General features: G+C 35.1%; 2 protein-coding genes across 12 annotated transcripts; both read left to right on the top strand.

Annotated features, from left to right (window-relative positions):
* Positions 1-4,343: 4,343 nt before the first annotated feature.
* On the top strand, positions 4,344-10,524 carry LOC104595126 (putative glycosyltransferase At3g07620). Of its 11 annotated transcripts, none has more exons than XM_088898887.1 (6): positions 4,346-4,519; positions 5,432-5,509; positions 6,225-8,255; positions 8,358-8,488; positions 8,994-9,342; positions 9,424-10,524. In XM_088898887.1, the coding sequence occupies exons 3-6, from the start codon at positions 7,290-7,292 to the stop codon at positions 10,087-10,089; spliced, it is 2,112 nt and encodes a 703-aa protein (XP_088755013.1). In that variant the 5' UTR covers positions 4,346-4,519; positions 5,432-5,509; positions 6,225-7,289; the 3' UTR covers positions 10,090-10,524. The 11 variants fall into 11 exon arrangements, with proteins under 11 accessions (XP_088755015.1, XP_088755013.1, XP_088755014.1 ...); XM_088898888.1 differs by having other exon boundaries at positions 4,346-4,543; XM_088898891.1 differs by lacking the exon at positions 5,432-5,509 and having other exon boundaries at positions 4,349-4,519; positions 7,225-8,255; positions 9,424-10,108; positions 10,251-10,524.
* Positions 10,525-12,128: 1,604 nt separating this feature from the next.
* Positions 12,129-15,638, top strand: LOC104595125 (uncharacterized). The gene is made up of 4 exons (XM_088896913.1): positions 12,129-14,551; positions 14,640-14,770; positions 14,962-15,310; positions 15,474-15,638. The coding sequence occupies exons 1-4, from the start codon at positions 13,691-13,693 to the stop codon at positions 15,495-15,497; spliced, it is 1,365 nt and encodes a 454-aa protein (XP_088753039.1). The 5' UTR covers positions 12,129-13,690; the 3' UTR covers positions 15,498-15,638.
* The last annotated feature ends 23 nt before the right edge of the window (positions 15,639-15,661 follow it).

Below are 15,661 nucleotides of genomic sequence, written 5' to 3'. Positions count from 1 at the left end.
AGAATTATTGTTAGTAAAGATAAAAATGGTTAAAATACAAAAAAAAATAATGTTTTAATCATAATCTATTTTCCTAGTTAAATAAGGTCCTTTGGTTACTGATTATTATCATCATCATCACTTGGTACTACCACGTGCAAAAATAAATACAGAAATAAGAATTACTTTTATTAATGATGAAAATGTAATACGTGATTTAAAATCAGCAGAAAAATAAAAAAAATGGTTTTTCCATCCAAGTGGTGGGTAAGTGGTTCAACTATCCATGTCAAATGGATCAACACATGATGTTATTATTAAATAATAAAATAAATAAAATTCTAGAAAATGTAAAAATGTGTAGATAATTTTGGGTTCATTCTGTAATATTATATACTAATCATATAAAAAAGTGTGATTAATGAGAATTATTTTCATTAATGATAGAAATGGGATAAAAATTAGGATAAAAAATAAAGAGCATCAACGTCTAACACATGACCCCACTAACCATGTCAAATGGTTCAATGATTTAATTAGCTAGGTCATTATAGGCAAGTGGTTTGGTAGGGATGCAAATAGATTGAATCGGATTTGAATCGGGGTATATATATTTGAATTCGATTCGATCCAAAGATCTGATCAGATCTCATAAATATTGATTCAAATCTGAATCTGAACAATATGTTGTATATATGAATCTAATACGACCCAATTTAATTTAAAAAATAATAAATTATTAAAAGGAAAAGAAAATATAGTAATTAAAACAAAGAAAAACAAAAAATATAAGTAGTTTATCAACTATTTTCATCATATAAGAAGTTTATAAAAATGCAATATAAATAATATATTTATAATAAATAACATATATATTTTATATAAACGATATATATATATATATAATTGATTTGACCACAATATTAAAAACCAATATTCAAACAATATATTAGAATTGCATTTCCTCTTGATAAATAAGTAATTTTTATTATATCATAAATTAAATAATAAAAAATAAAAATATAGATTTTTTTATAAATTTTATAGAAAAATTTGAACATGCATTAATATTATATATTTTTCATATTAAACAAAAATATGTTTAAAAAATAAGAATTATTGTTAGTAAAGATAGAAATGGCTAAAATAAAAATAAAAAAATGAATCAATGTCTTAATCATAGTCTATTTGGTTGTTGACTATCATCATCATCATCATTTGATATTTCCACGTGCAACGTGCGTACACCTTTACTAGTTGATGTAAAACTTGATATGCATGAGTTTTATATCGATTTTCGGTATTCAATTACACTCCATCCAAATGGATACAAAACTAAACCGGAGTATAAAATAATAATTTTACACTGCAAACAAATGCAACCTTAATTTCAAATATTGACGAATCAAATTTGAATCTACCTATACAATAAAGTCTTTATTTGTCTGAAGTTTACCCCAAATAATAAAATGTTAGTCATATTTTCCTCAATACCGAAAGATACAAAATATGGTGTGACCATATCAAATTAAATCACCCTTATTAAGATATCAAATTAAATCATCAATGGTGTGGTCATATCAAAACACACACACACACACATAATAAAATAGAATGATGTCACATCATGGCCTAAGCTTTCTCCATTACTACCCCAACGGAGAACTCTTAGCCCCTCTCATTTTAGCCTTCCTTGCTCCCTCATGAAGCCACCTCATCACTCCCTTCTCCCTCTCTCATGATCACACCTCATCATGCCTGGCCCACCCCCTCTTTCCTCTATGTTTTTCCCGTTGGATATCCTTCATAAAACTATTCCTAAAATCTCTTTCTACCAAATTCTAATCTAATTTAGCCAAGTGGCACCACTATCCCCCACTTTCTCCTAAATTTTTTATAATTCTTATTTATCTCTTAAATTATCTCTAATTTAATAGAGTTTCTCTCCTAAATTATCTATAGTTCCTATTTATCCTCTCGCCCACATTTCATCTATATCTATCAAAAGAAAGTTTGAATTAAAAATTTTAAAAATTATAATAAAATTATGTAATAACTTTAAAATATTTATTAAAAACACAAAAAATATCATAGATTTAATAATATAAATATTATTAGTAATTTTATACTTTTATGAATTTTATAATGAAATTGTGTACTAACAATATAAATTATTCAATTTAAATATTACTCAAATAATAAAATTTAAAATTAAAAAGTAGTATTTAAAATTTTCAATAACTAAATATTATAAATAACAAAATATTAAAAATATTATATATAAAAATATTTAATAGTATCTAATAACTTTAAAATAAATAAAATTTAAATAATGAAAAATATTAAATAACAAAATTATGGAATAAACTTAAAAAATTTATTAGAAGTAGAAAATCATTATAATAGATTTATAATATTTGAATTAATAATGAATTTATGTTATACAAAATTAATAACAAAATTATGTAATAGTAGTATAACTTATAATTTTATGGATTATGAAATTCAATAAATAAGCAATATTGAAATAACTAAATAGTGATATTATTTAAATAGATGAATAAGTGATAAGTAATATTTTTTTTGCCGATTTGCAAATGGAAAAACCAAAATTCACTTGACCTGGTTAGGTTGGGAAATTGTTGAACCAGAATCAACTAGAAATGCTAGAAAATCAACCAACTCGTGTCGTGTTGGTTAGTCTCAACAGTTTGATGAACAACCTAGCTTAAATTAATTATTATTATTTTTGTATTGTAAAAAAATATTAAAAGTAGTATATAAAATATAACTAATTATTAATTATTTAAAAGGTCAAAATATAAAACAATTGTCTACTCATATGTGCTTTTATTGTTCAGCTTTTGCTTAACAAAGCTTGTACATCGCACGGGTCCCTAGTAGGTGCAACTTGAGTGGGTTGGGTCGGGTTGAGGGTCAATCCAATCCTAAGCCTCAAACCTCAAGCTCAAGCTTGGTCCAATTCAAGGTTAAGCTTGACTTTACCATTTTTTCAACCTAGGCCCAACTCAACCTTAACTAAGCATCTCGGGCTTAAGGATGTCAATTTCTACCCTACCTGGTGGGTGTCCACCCCTACCCACTTTGACGAGGTAGGTTTTTTTTGTTTGAAGGATGGGTTTTGGGGCAAGTCGGGTTTTGGGATTCTACAAGCCATATGTTACTGGTAGGGTATGGTATTAAGCTAAACCTGACCCCCTCAACTTGCATATTGTCAAAAAGCATATAAACTTTATGTACTAGGTGTTGAATTTAATAATATTTTGAATTAGATGTAAGGGATAATTTATGGTTTATGTATTCTTTTACATCTTAATCAAATAATTGAGAATTTTGTTGTTTTTTATGTTATTTTACTTATTTATTGCTTTTGTATAACAAAAAATAATAAGAAATTAGATGCGAATTTTAAACCCAACCCACCCTTACCTTTGAATACGGGGAGGGTTTTGCATTTTTATGTTCAAGGAGGGTTTGGATTCTCAAAATCCAACCTGCTAGGCGAGTAAAATCTAGAATTTTCAAAACTCTCATTGAACCCACTCTATTGCCATCTCTACTTGAGCTAGGTTTGGACTTGGGCAGATTGAGCTTTGTAGCTCAATTTTCCGATAGAATAAGTTGATAATATACATCATAAAATGTTGGACAAATTTAAATTACATCGAATCAATACCAAGGCCTCAAGCTAAGCCCAATCCCAATCTGAGTTTAGTTTATGCCCGAGTTTTTTTCTTCTCAAGCTCATCTTAAAGTTAAAAACTCAAATCAATTTGTGCAAAAACTTTAACTGAATTGGATACACCCAACTTGCACCCCTAGCTTTATTGCTTGAAACTGATGGTGGGTACCGTTGGTTCTGAATTATTGATGCTCAGACATCAGACATTTGATGGTGGGTACCGTTGTCCTCAGTCCTCAGGCCAAGCTTTGGTCGCTTCACATATCAAACACGTGGCGTTTTTCTATCTCTCTTTTGTTGGTCCACGTATGCTAATATCACTCACTTCACATGGTCTTATCTTAGTATTGGCTGTGTTGCCGTTCAAATTTTCGGTTTTTTTTTTATGCCAATTGAACGAGCGAAAGTACATAATGCTAGGTAGGCCCCAACCTACCTACTCGGTCATCTGATTAGTACAATCCAACGGAACGTGGTCAAATCTAAGGAGCACATGCTCCCGATTCTTGAGAGACGAGCTGCCCTTGCCGCATGGCGCACGTCTCTCCTCAACGCGTCTCTTCTCCCACACTCGTATTTATTTACCAGAAGTCAGAAAGTCAAAGTGGCATGCTTGTAATACTCAGGCAAGAGCAGTGGTACTTCTGAACCATCAGCCATTGTTCTTACAAAGCTCGATTGCCACCTAAGCAACATCGTCGAGCTGGAAGGAAAATGTTAAGAACCGATGAACGTTGAACAGGAAATGCTTTTCATCAGGCTTGAAGTTGAAGCTCGTTAGCTCAAGTTGAGGTTTCTCTGTTCTCAAGCATGTCCATTTGCGAAACGGACACGCGGGTAAATTCAATTGAAGTCAACTTGGTAAAGTCGTTTTTGTTTGCGATCTAATATTTCTAATCTGACACGAATGTCGCCATTATGATCTTTGCAGGATTTTCTTTCTTTGATTTCGGTTCATTTTTTAGTATTTTCTTTTAAATTCTTTACTGGTGTAGTTTCGTTTCTTTTGTTGCTGTAAGTTTGAAGTTTTATGATTGCAGAAAGAATAATATGTTTTTGTAGTAAATGATTTTTCTTTTTGCTTGCACAAGAAGATTGGAAGTTGATTTTGTTCGAATTGACTCTCTCTTCTTCTACTTCTGTTGTTAGACCTTTTAGTTTCTCGGGTAAATAGTGATAAGAGGATTTGATGGTTAGGGTTTATTGCATGTTTAGATCTCCTGAATCAGTTTTCTCGGAATGTGGTGGTTTAGGTCCTGGTTATTAGATTGAGGACTTGTCTTTTGAAATCACACTCTTATTGTTCAATCTTTTCCTGTATGATACTCGGATCATTCTGTTCCAAACTTGCATGCCGTTTTCCTTGCTTATTTTGGCTAAATTCGACGACACTAGTAAATTTTTTTTTTCTTTATTTCGATTTTTGGTAGCCATTTTCTGTCACTCGTTCTCTCTTTCTTTTTTTTCCCTTTTTTCTTTCCCGGGGTGAGTGTTAATTGAAATGTATCGCATATAAGGTTAAGGATTATGATATTAATGATAATGATTTGAAGGTGCATTCTGAGTTTTATCAAGTAGGTACGAAAATATCGGTGTGAAGCTTTAATTCTATGATTCTGGGCCCGTTCTAGAGGGCTGAAGTTTTGACTGAGCTGGTTTAATTGAGCTGCTTTGGAGAAGCCACTAAAAAAGCTTGAGCGGAAAGCCACATTTTTTGGCTGTAACATAACTATTTTGTGGTCCGTTTAGGTTGGTTCAGCTGCTTTGAAGCGCTCGTTGGGTGGAGTGTGTCAAGGAGTTGTTTTGTACTATGGGTTATGGGGCAAGGTGGTATATTATTTTCCCTTTGATACTGGTTGATTGATAAAATTGGGAGGTGGCCGGCTGGCCCCCCCTCCACTTGAGTAAAGTTTGTGGTTAAAAAAAAAAAGGGAAATTCCCGATTAATACCCTGTACTTTGGGTCTAGTGTCACTTTGGTCCCCAAACTTTAAAATGTGACAATTCAGTACCCGAACTTTCAAAATGTGGCAATCCAGTACCTGGCATTAACTAACTGTTAATCAGCCGTTAAGTGGCATTTTAAAAAGACACAAATGCCCTTTTGAGTGTCATCTAATTTTCTTTATCAACTATCCAAACATTGTCAAAAAAATTAATAGTCCCAAATCCTTGCCTCTTCTATTCAAGAAAGTTGGAGCCATCTGAATGCCCACTCAAACTTAACCCCAACTTTCTTGAATGGAAGAAGCAAGGATTTGGAACTGTTAATTTTTTGCCAACGTTTAGATGGTTGATAAAGAAAATTAAATGACACTTGAAGGGCATTTGTGTCATTTTCAAATGTCAACGGTAGGTTAACTGCTGATTAATGACAGGTACTGGATTGTCACATTTTGAAAGTTCGGGTACTGAATTGTCGCATTTTAAAGTTTGGGGACCAAAGTGGCACAAAGTACAGGGTGCTATCGGGAATTTTCCCAAAAAAAAAAAAAGAAAAAAAGAGGTTGAAGCTGACTGCCCTTCGTGTAACTGTTTCACAGCTGATTTGGGCTCTCCAGATTTTTCACCAAACATAGCTTATAGGCTGTCCACGTGCGACCCACCTCAGTAATCCAGAAGCCACTGCACTTCATCCCTCCAAAATGGGCACTTGGGCTTTCATGATTTTCACCTAATATTGATTATTGGCTGTCCAGGTGGGGTCCACCTTGTAAAGCCAGAAGCTGCTACATGAAAGCCCTCCCAAATGCACATTCTGTCATTTTCCACATTTTTAGTTGTCAAGGTACTCTAATCAGAAGATTTAAATCTTTCGAAGTTCAATTCATATTCAGAGTGACACATTTCTTCTTCAAATACTTTATGGTAGGTTTTATGTAGACAATTAGCTATTTTATTAGATAATTTTTTATGCTTGCATGGCATGTGTTCATAGTTTTTGATGTTCCAAATATATTGTATGTCCATACTCCATAGCTGCAGCAGCCTTTTGGTTCAAAAAGACAAGGGAATTTAATTTGTTAATGGAAGATATTATTCCTTGTATTGACCTGTTTTAACATGTATTTCCTCTCTACAAATAGCTTATACTTGTATGTTCTTTGTTGTACATTATTGGCTTATCTATTTTTCTTTATACACCTCTCTCGAGTTATGGCATGTCAATAGCAGTGAATTATCCCCCAAACATGTAATTTCAAGACTTTTATCTACTAGACATAGATTTGTCCTTTTCTGTCCAATAAGATGTGGTGTGTTTCTTTGCTTTTCCTAGGAATCTGTATCACTAGAAGACTTTCTGTATTTTGGTATTCTATTGGATGGAAAGGTTGATTTTCTTGAAGTTGAATTTACTCTACTTCACTACATTTAGTTGTCTCTGCCTGTTTTAATAAATGTGAATGTCTAGGTTCTCTGCATGTTGTGGTCTCTTAACCTTATTGCTCTATATGCTTTGTCCTCCCTAGATCAGTTCTAATTATTGAATGAAGCAAATTCTAAATTTTATGGTTGAACTTAGAAATTTGGATAATTTTGCAGGGCTAATATAATTGCTCCCAGCTGATAGTGATTTCTTTTCTACTTTGGTAACCTATGCTATTTCTATGAATATGGAGCATCTGCATCAATTACAGAAGCTATGTCAGGTTGAAACCAAAAGATTGCTTTTGGTGATGGGGATAATAGCTTTTACTATAATACTAGTTCAATCCGTTTCACTTCCATACAGAAATGTCTTATTGTCTTTATTTCCTACTAGTAGAACTCTGGGACTTGGAAAAAGTGGCCTTGCACATGATGATTCAATCCCTGAATCTGAAATGGTTCATAACTCATCCCTCCTAAATGATTCAAACTCAAATAATTCAACCATGCCTCCAGGGGTGGTGACAAATTTTGGGGCTTCCCATACGGGGGAAGAAATTAAGGATGGAAATGAAACGAAGAGAAAGGATGAAGACCATCAGAATGGACTGAAATCAGAGGACGTAGGCCCAGAGAATGCTACTGAACTATACAGGAATAAAGATCTGTCTAAAGAATCTTCATCAGTGAGAATTTTAGATTTGGATAAAAATTCAACTATGGGGGATGCTAAGGATAGAGACAACAGTTCTGCACAGGCAAAGGCTGGGGAAACACAGGATAAAGGCAATTTCACAAAATTGGATGGTAACTTTCCACTAGACAATGTTCAGAAAGAAAATAACAGTGTGGTGCCAGAGAAAATTGGAACCACAGCTCTGGGTACATCACCTCCATTTGCATTACCACCAGAAGATTCAAGTAGTGGAACTTTTCTAAGAAATTTGGATGCAAATTCAAATACTTCAATCCCATCTGTCAACTCTAATACATCTTCTGTGATCAAGCAATCAGTAGAAGCAATTCCTAATGATGAAAAATCTCAGGCATTGCTAAGTGGTCCATCAATGCCAGTTGGTAACTCTACAATCACTAATAACCCTGTAACAAACACACCAAAGAGTGATGTGCTGTCATCATCAATAATGTCTCTATCTGACATGAACCATTTATTATCTCAAAGCCGTGCTGCTTCTCAGCCCAAGGTATGTTGGTCTTGAACTTGTAAACTAATTTACTAGCAAGGGTTCAGTTTTGTACAAAGAGCTAGTTTAACCATTTTTTTTTCTTTCTAAATTTTTCTTTAGACTCTGCAGGGTTCTTCTGCACGAGATCAGGAACTTCTACTTGCAAGATCACAAATTGAGAACTCTCCTATAGTAAAGAAGGATATAGAACTTTATGCACCTCTATTTCGAAATGTTTCCAAATTTAAAATGTAAGTCTGTTCAAACATAAGGTAGATATGCCAATATTCTCTATCATATGTAATTATCCCATGCCATATTTGTTTTAACCTGTGCAAAGTTTTATTATTGGAGGAATTTGAATTCATACTGTGTACTTGCTCTGTTTCATGTGTATGCTCAACAAAGGTAAATATGTTGCATTTAGTGGTTCATTATATGCAATAAGAACACTGTTTGCAAAATTTTATAGACTTGTTTTTGGGAAACCTTCGTAGCTCACCTTTGGTCCTTGATCTTTGGCTTGAACCTGAAAATATGTAACTTACCTATTGAGTATAGGTACTAGGCTTTTGGTGTGGCTCAAGGTGCCACACTTTGTTTGACCCTCTAATTTCAGGAGTTCTTACTGATTTATTATCTTCTGATGTCATTGCATCTAGTATCCCAATATACAAAACTATCTTCTTACTTATTTTAGTCAACCTTTTTTGTACAGAACTTTCAAAATTGCCAATAGAGCTTTCATTCTTGCAGGAGTTATGAACTGATGGAACGCATGCTCAAAGTCTACATCTACAAAGAAGGAGAAAGGCCTATCTTTCATCAGCCACCACTCAAAGGAATATATGCTTCTGAAGGATGGTTTATGAAACTGATGGAGGCAAACAAACATTTTGTGGTGAAGGACCCTAGAAAAGCTCACCTGTTTTACTTACCTTTTAGTTCACGAATGCTAGAGGAGACCTTGTATGTGCCCAATTCACACAATCAAAAGAACCTGATCAAGCATTTGAAGAATTACATCGACATGATTGCTGCAAAATATCCTTTCTGGAACAGAACTGGTGGATCAGATCATTTTCTTGTTGCTTGTCATGACTGGGTATAAATAATTTCAGGCATGCTGCAGCATTTAATTCAAAGTATTGATATAGACTGTTCCTGACAAGCTGTAATTTCTCAGGCCCCATCTGAGACAAGGCAGCATATGGCTCTCTGCATCAAAGCTCTTTGCAATGCAGATGTAAGTGGAGACTTCAAAATAGGGAAGGATGTTTCTCTTCCAGAGACATATGTGCGTGTTCCAAGGGACCCTCTCAGAGATCTTGGGGGCAAGCCTCTTTCCAAGAGATCAATTCTTGCCTTCTTTGCAGGGAGCATGCATGGATATGTTCGTCCCATCCTATTGAAATATTGGGAGAACAAAGATCCTGATATGAAGATCTTTGGGCGGATGGGTCGCAGCGGAAAGAGCAAAATGAATTACATTCAACACATGAAGAGCAGCAAATACTGTATTTGTGCGAAAGGTTACGAGGTCAACAGCCCCCGGGTGGTTGAGGCTATCTTCTATGAATGCGTCCCTGTGATCATATCAGACAATTTTGTTCCTCCTTTCTTTGAGGTTCTAGACTGGGAAGCATTTTCCGTATTTGTCCTGGAGAAAGATATTCCCAATTTGAAGAATATACTGCTTTCAATCCCAGAGGAGAAGTACCGCAGGTTGCAGCTGGGGGTAAAGAAGGCGCAACGGCATTTTCTTTGGCACACAACGCCTGTCAAGTATGATATCTTTCACATGATCCTTCACTCTGTTTGGTACAATAGAGTTTTTCAGATTGGAACATGAGAACCAGGAGAGATATAAGGTATTGACGGATCACACATTTAAAGTACCTCTTCTTTCTGAAGTAGAAATTAGAAAGAGCTTAAGGCCAGAAGAGGGAGAATGGAGCAAAGAGGAATTTGGCATTCATGTCTAATCAGCCATTTCTTTTGATCATGATTCAGGATTCAGGAAGATGTGGATACAAAGCAGATATTTGATGTGAAATGTGGCATTAAAAAATACAGGAGATGGAACAATTTCTTGTAGATGATGGTCTGAGGTTGTAGTGCGTCATTTTTTTATGGATGTTGTGGTGTGCCATTAGATGGTATTTGTATATATATCACTGTAATTTAATACTTTTTTTTTTCTTTTCAGATCAACAGGAAAAAGAAAATAAGGTAACATACTTGAGACTTGAGAGGCAAAATCTATGAATGCAGCATATTCAGCTTTTATATGGCCTTGATAATTTCGGAAAAAAACTCAAACCTGGATTCAACCCGTGATAAAGTGAAACATCACAAATTATCGTGGTTTTCAAAACTGGACCGAACGGTCGGACCGAAAAATCGGGAACCGGTCAGGTGACCAGTTCCATTTTACCTCAAAACTGTTATTTTGCCAAAAACCATTGATTTGGTCTGCACTGCTGACTTGAGTGGTCGAGCCATTTGAACCGTCTAATGTTTTTGGTGGTTTTTATTTTTTAAATTTTTATTTTTTATTTTTTGTAAGAATGGACCGTCCATTTAGTTCAAATAGTCGGACCACTGACCAGTTTGTTGTCCGTTTAATTTTAAAAGCCTTGCAAATTATATTTTTAATGTTGTTGAAGTCTTAAGAGTGATTTATTTGTAAGTACATTTTTAGGAATGTGAGAAAATAAGTGTTTATAAATATTTGTTAGTGTTTGGGAGGTCTGTTGTCAAATGATAATTATAGCCCTAATTTAACATATATCCATCTATTGGTTTAATACAAAGAAAAGTAAAAAAGTAAATAAATAAACAAATGCTTATTCCACATTCACGGCAGCACAGAGAGAGGCGATGACAATGGTTCAGGTGGGGCAAATCCTGGAAAATGAACAAAAGACAGAGGATTGAATAAGCCAAGGTTTTTAAAACCTAACTGGACAACGAACTGGTCAGGGGTTCGGTTCCCAGGTCAAACGGTCCAACTGTTCAAATTGTATGAATGGCCTGTTCTGATAGAAAAATAAAAAATATAAAATATAAAAAATGGCCAAATCGTTGAATGGTTCAAATGGTAAAATGTCTGAGTCAGCAGTTTGCTGATCAAATCAACGATTTTTGGCAAAATAATCGATTCGGTCCTATTTTGAAAATCACGAAATAAGAACTTGAAAAATGCCATCCAATTCTGATTTATTTTTTAATGTAAACACTTATTCTCGACTTTTTTGTAAGTACTTACTTTTCATTATGTGGTCCCTATCACTTATTTTAAGTGTTTATATTTTTATTAAATATAAATAAGTATTTATTTTAAGTGTGCTAGAGTTAAATTCACATTTACACCCCATGTGCAGATCTGAGTGTGCATTGAGAACATCTCCCTGAACGAGATCACAACTGCGCTAAAGCGTGCCCCACTGGCACCTCACAGTACATCGAAACTGTGCATTGGGAACATCTCTGAATAACAAATATGGGAAATGTTCACAATGCATGATTTGGAGTGGGGCACCCGCAATCAAGTGTTATGTGAGGAGCAGATCCCAATTCTACCATGTAAAATTTCAAACGGAAAAGGCAACAAAGCCAAGTTCAAATCAGGCCCCCACAAGATTGTCCCTCACAACGTCCCACAGCACATCCCTATCGTGTATAGAAAACATCTCCCGATGATGATATTATCATTTCTGAGATTATCATTGGGAGATATTTCCTATACATGACAGGGATGTGCTGTGGGACGTTGTGAGGGGCAATCTTGTGAGAGGCTGATTTGGTCTCAACAAAGCCCCAAGCAGAAGCGGACTGCGGATCACATTTGTCTTGATAAAAATTTATTAAATTAAGCCAATTGATGATGGCTCAATTGGTAGGTTGTCTGATTCGTCGGAATAGAAACCTGGGATCAAATCCCGCTGCCACTAGGGGTTGAGGGGTTAAGGGAAAGGGGATGGGCTACCCCTGTTGTGTAGCCCCATTAAGCGAAAAAAAAAAATTATTAAATTAAGTGCTCAATCGGTTCTGTCTGTCGAGAGCGGCGGTTGGTCCGACCCTAACTCTGAATGAAGAAAGTTGGTGGTTCCGACTTCCGAGCAGTAACTACCAACGACCGCTGTGAAATATTTATCCAAAGCATGAATCAAATAAACAATCATTTTCTCTTCCTAATTATTAATTATGGAATTTACTAAATAAAATGACTATTTTAATTGTTTGGTAGAAGATTCCCTTTTCTTCTTCTTCTTTAATCTTTACCTGTAAGCTCAGTAAGTTCAGCTCCTACAGTCCTACTCAAGCAAACTGAAACTCTTAGGGTTTCTCAAATGCTAAATATCTTCACAAGTCCATTGAACAAGAGTTATCTTCCTGAGGTCTTGAAAGCAAGTTGAAGGACATTTTCTTCTTCCCTTGCCGTAGCTCGAGCTCTCAGTCCCATTACTGCCAAGTTGCAGATCGGTGCGGTTTGGGTTTTGTTCAGATCTCTGTGGTTTGCTGTATGTTCCTAGTTACTGAAGTTCCTACTTTCTACGATTAGTGCTCTGGTTTACTAATTTTACTTGCTATCGTCGGTTTTGCTCTACTTGCTTTCCTTTTTAGCTTTACAAGTCCTCTGTTCGAGAAGTAGTCTTCTAGGGCTCATTGCATCCTTGGGATTGTAAGGCTTCTGATATAAAATCTTCGTTTGAGGTTTTTATGTACTGATATAGACGAATAATTGTCTGTACCTGTTGTCATTCTTATGGTTCCACTCCCCGGCTGCCATTGCTTCAGTTCTTTTTCTGCATTGGAAAGGAATAGTACTTCAGTTTTTAATTCTGCTGCTGAGAAGATAAGTGAGTTTCTCTTGTACTAAATGTTACGTTCTCTGTGGAGAGTTATGTATCTTAGGTACTAGTTTGTTCATAAAACTATTATATAGTCATAATGAAGGTGGGGTTCCTCTCTTTTAGTTTTATCCTTGGGTTTTAGTCCCATCACTTTGCTTTTCATTCCTTCTCTATTCTTTGAAACAATGAAGAATTCCTTAGGTTTCTGCTAGGACAACTTTCATTAAGTGTTATTCTAAATTTCTAATTGATGTATGATTATCTTAGTTCTATTATCAGATTCTGTTGGAAATTGTGTTACTGACATGCTTACCAATAGTCTGGATTACTACTGATTTTGTTCTATTTTGGTGTATCTCTGTTCATTTCTTTTTCCCATTGTTCAGTTAAAATATGTCGAATTTGTCTTCTCCATGAGAAGAGTTCTTAAAAATTAAAACAATTGCTGGAGTTTGCTTCAGTGCTCACTTGATTTTTTTTTCTCTGGACTCACTTTATTACTCTTGTTAAATTTTCAGGGTTGCATGAAGTAGTATAAGCCTGAGATCTAAAGCAGAACAAAGATCATTGGATAGTTAGTGCATTATTAATGACATGGAGTATGTGCTTCAATTTCAAAAGCTATGCCAGTTTGAAACCAGGAGATTGCTTTTTGTCTTGGGGATAGCAACTATTATTATCTTACTGCTTCAGTCCTTGATGCTTCCCTATGGAAATGCTCTTCTGTCTAAATCTCTAGTTAGCAAGCTTACCAAATTTGGGAAAAGCAATTCTCCCCCTAAATCTGTCAAGGTTGATAACTTCCTGCTTGTTAATACTTCGAACTCTACTGGTTCATTTGAAACTCTTGAGATGGTGAAAAATACCAATCTTTCCAATGTGATAGAAGAAACTGAGCATGACAATGAAACAAATGTAGAGGCCATTGACCGGGAGGATGATTTCGTATTAGAGGACAGAGGTCCAGATAATGACTTTGAACTAGATGAGGGTATAGAGCCTGATAATGAATCTTTATTTGAGGAAGTTATAAATAAAAATTCTACATTGGATGATTTTAAAGATCCACATACTGATCCTTTGCTGGACAAATCTAGAGAATCTCAACAAAATCTTACCCATAAGCAGATTATTACACCAGATACTGATTTTTTATTTGGCAGCAGGCAGAAACCAGATACAGGTTTGACACGAGAGAAAACTGAAAGTCCAGATACTCATGCTGCATCTTCTCTCCTGACATTATCACCTGTTTCTTCAACTAGCATAACACATCTTAGTAATTTAGGTATAAGTTCCAATGAGTCCATTATATCATTAACTTTTCAATCTAACAAAACGAATGATGATCCTGCAAGGAAGAAAATGAAGTGTGAGATGCCACCAACATCTGTAACTTCAATTGCTGAGATGAACAATTTATTGATTCGTAGCCGTGCATCTCCCCGTTCGCTGGTATGTTTTTGCTACCAATGAAAGTTGGATTGATTTATGGATGATTGATTTCTTTGTAGAATGATCTTTTAATTTTTCTTGAATGTAGAAGCCACGGTGGTCTTCAGTGCATGATCAGGAACTTTTGTCCGCAAAAGAACAGATCCAGAATGCTCCTGTTGTAAGGAATGATCGTGAGCTTTATGCTCCGCTTTTTCGGAATGTATCCATGTTTAAAAGGTCTTTCTTCTACATTAGTTTTGGGGTTAAGCTTCGGATGAGTTTTAGTAATACTGGCATATTTTGTTAATGTTTTAACAAATGTAAATGGATATGCATTCTAGTAATCATGAGTAGGAAAGCTTAAAATTGTTGATGTTGCACTTGTGGAGAGCTATTTAATTTAGAACTTCTATATGGTCACATTGCAGGAGCTATGAACTGATGGAAGGCATGCTCAAAGTCTATGTCTATAGGGAAGGAAGAAAACCCATATTTCATCAGCCAATACTCAAGGGAATATATGCTTCTGAGGGATGGTTTATGAAACTAATGGAGGGAAACAGACACTTTTCTGTGAAGGATCCTAAAAAAGCTCACCTATTTTACATGCCTTTTAGCACAAGAATGCTAGAGTACACATTGTATGTGCATAATTCACACAATCGGATGAACCTAAGACAATACTTGAAAAGCTATGTTGACATGATTGCTGCAAAATATCCCTTCTGGAATAGAACTGGAGGAGCAGATCACTTTCTTGTTGCTTGCCATGATTGGGTATGCTTCTCTATGTTAAAACTTGTGCTCTATACCTTTTAATCACTACTAAGCTTGAACTTCAATGTAACAGGTTATTTGTATTATTACCTTAGAATCTATTTGTGCATGTTGTGCAGTCCTACTGATGAACTAAACTTTCTCAGGCTCCATATGAAACTAGGCACCACATGGAACGTTGCATTAAAGCCCTCTGCAATGCTGATGTCGCTGGTGGCTTCAAAATAGGGAGGGATGTATCTCTTCCAGAAACGTATGTCCGTTTTGCAAGGAATCCTCTCAGAGATGTCGGTGGAAAACCTCCTTCTGAGAGGACAATTCTTGCCTTCTTTGCTGGCAACATGCATGGGT

The sequence above is a fragment of the Nelumbo nucifera genome, chromosome 2 (assembly GCF_055504915.1).
Source record: "Nelumbo nucifera cultivar China Antique chromosome 2, China Antique-T2T, whole genome shotgun sequence".
NCBI classification, from domain to species: Eukaryota; Viridiplantae; Streptophyta; class Magnoliopsida; order Proteales; family Nelumbonaceae; genus Nelumbo; species Nelumbo nucifera.
Note: the sequence above shows the minus strand (reverse complement) of the source record. Positions and strands in the feature narration are given on the sequence as shown.

What these genes read in the sequence shown, in the direction of transcription:
- LOC104595126 (XM_088898889.1), top strand. Translation starts at nt 7,290, where the DNA reads ATGAATATGGAGCATCTGCATCAATTACAGAAGCTATGTCAGGTTGAA. An exon ending in GTGCTGCTTCTCAGCCCAAG is followed by an intron (nt 8,256 to 8,357) that starts GTATGTTGGTCT and finishes ATTTTTCTTTAG; the next exon opens with ACTCTGCAGGGTTCTTCTGC. An exon ending in AATGTTTCCAAATTTAAAAT is followed by an intron (nt 8,489 to 8,993) that starts GTAAGTCTGTTC and finishes TCATTCTTGCAG; the next exon opens with GAGTTATGAACTGATGGAAC.
- LOC104595125 (XM_088896913.1), top strand. Translation starts at nt 13,691, where the DNA reads ATGGAGTATGTGCTTCAATTTCAAAAGCTATGCCAGTTTGAAACCAGG. An exon ending in GTGCATCTCCCCGTTCGCTG is followed by an intron (nt 14,552 to 14,639) that starts GTATGTTTTTGC and finishes TCTTGAATGTAG; the next exon opens with AAGCCACGGTGGTCTTCAGT. An exon ending in TTGTTGCTTGCCATGATTGG is followed by an intron (nt 15,311 to 15,473) that starts GTATGCTTCTCT and finishes ATATGAAACTAG; the next exon opens with GCACCACATGGAACGTTGCA.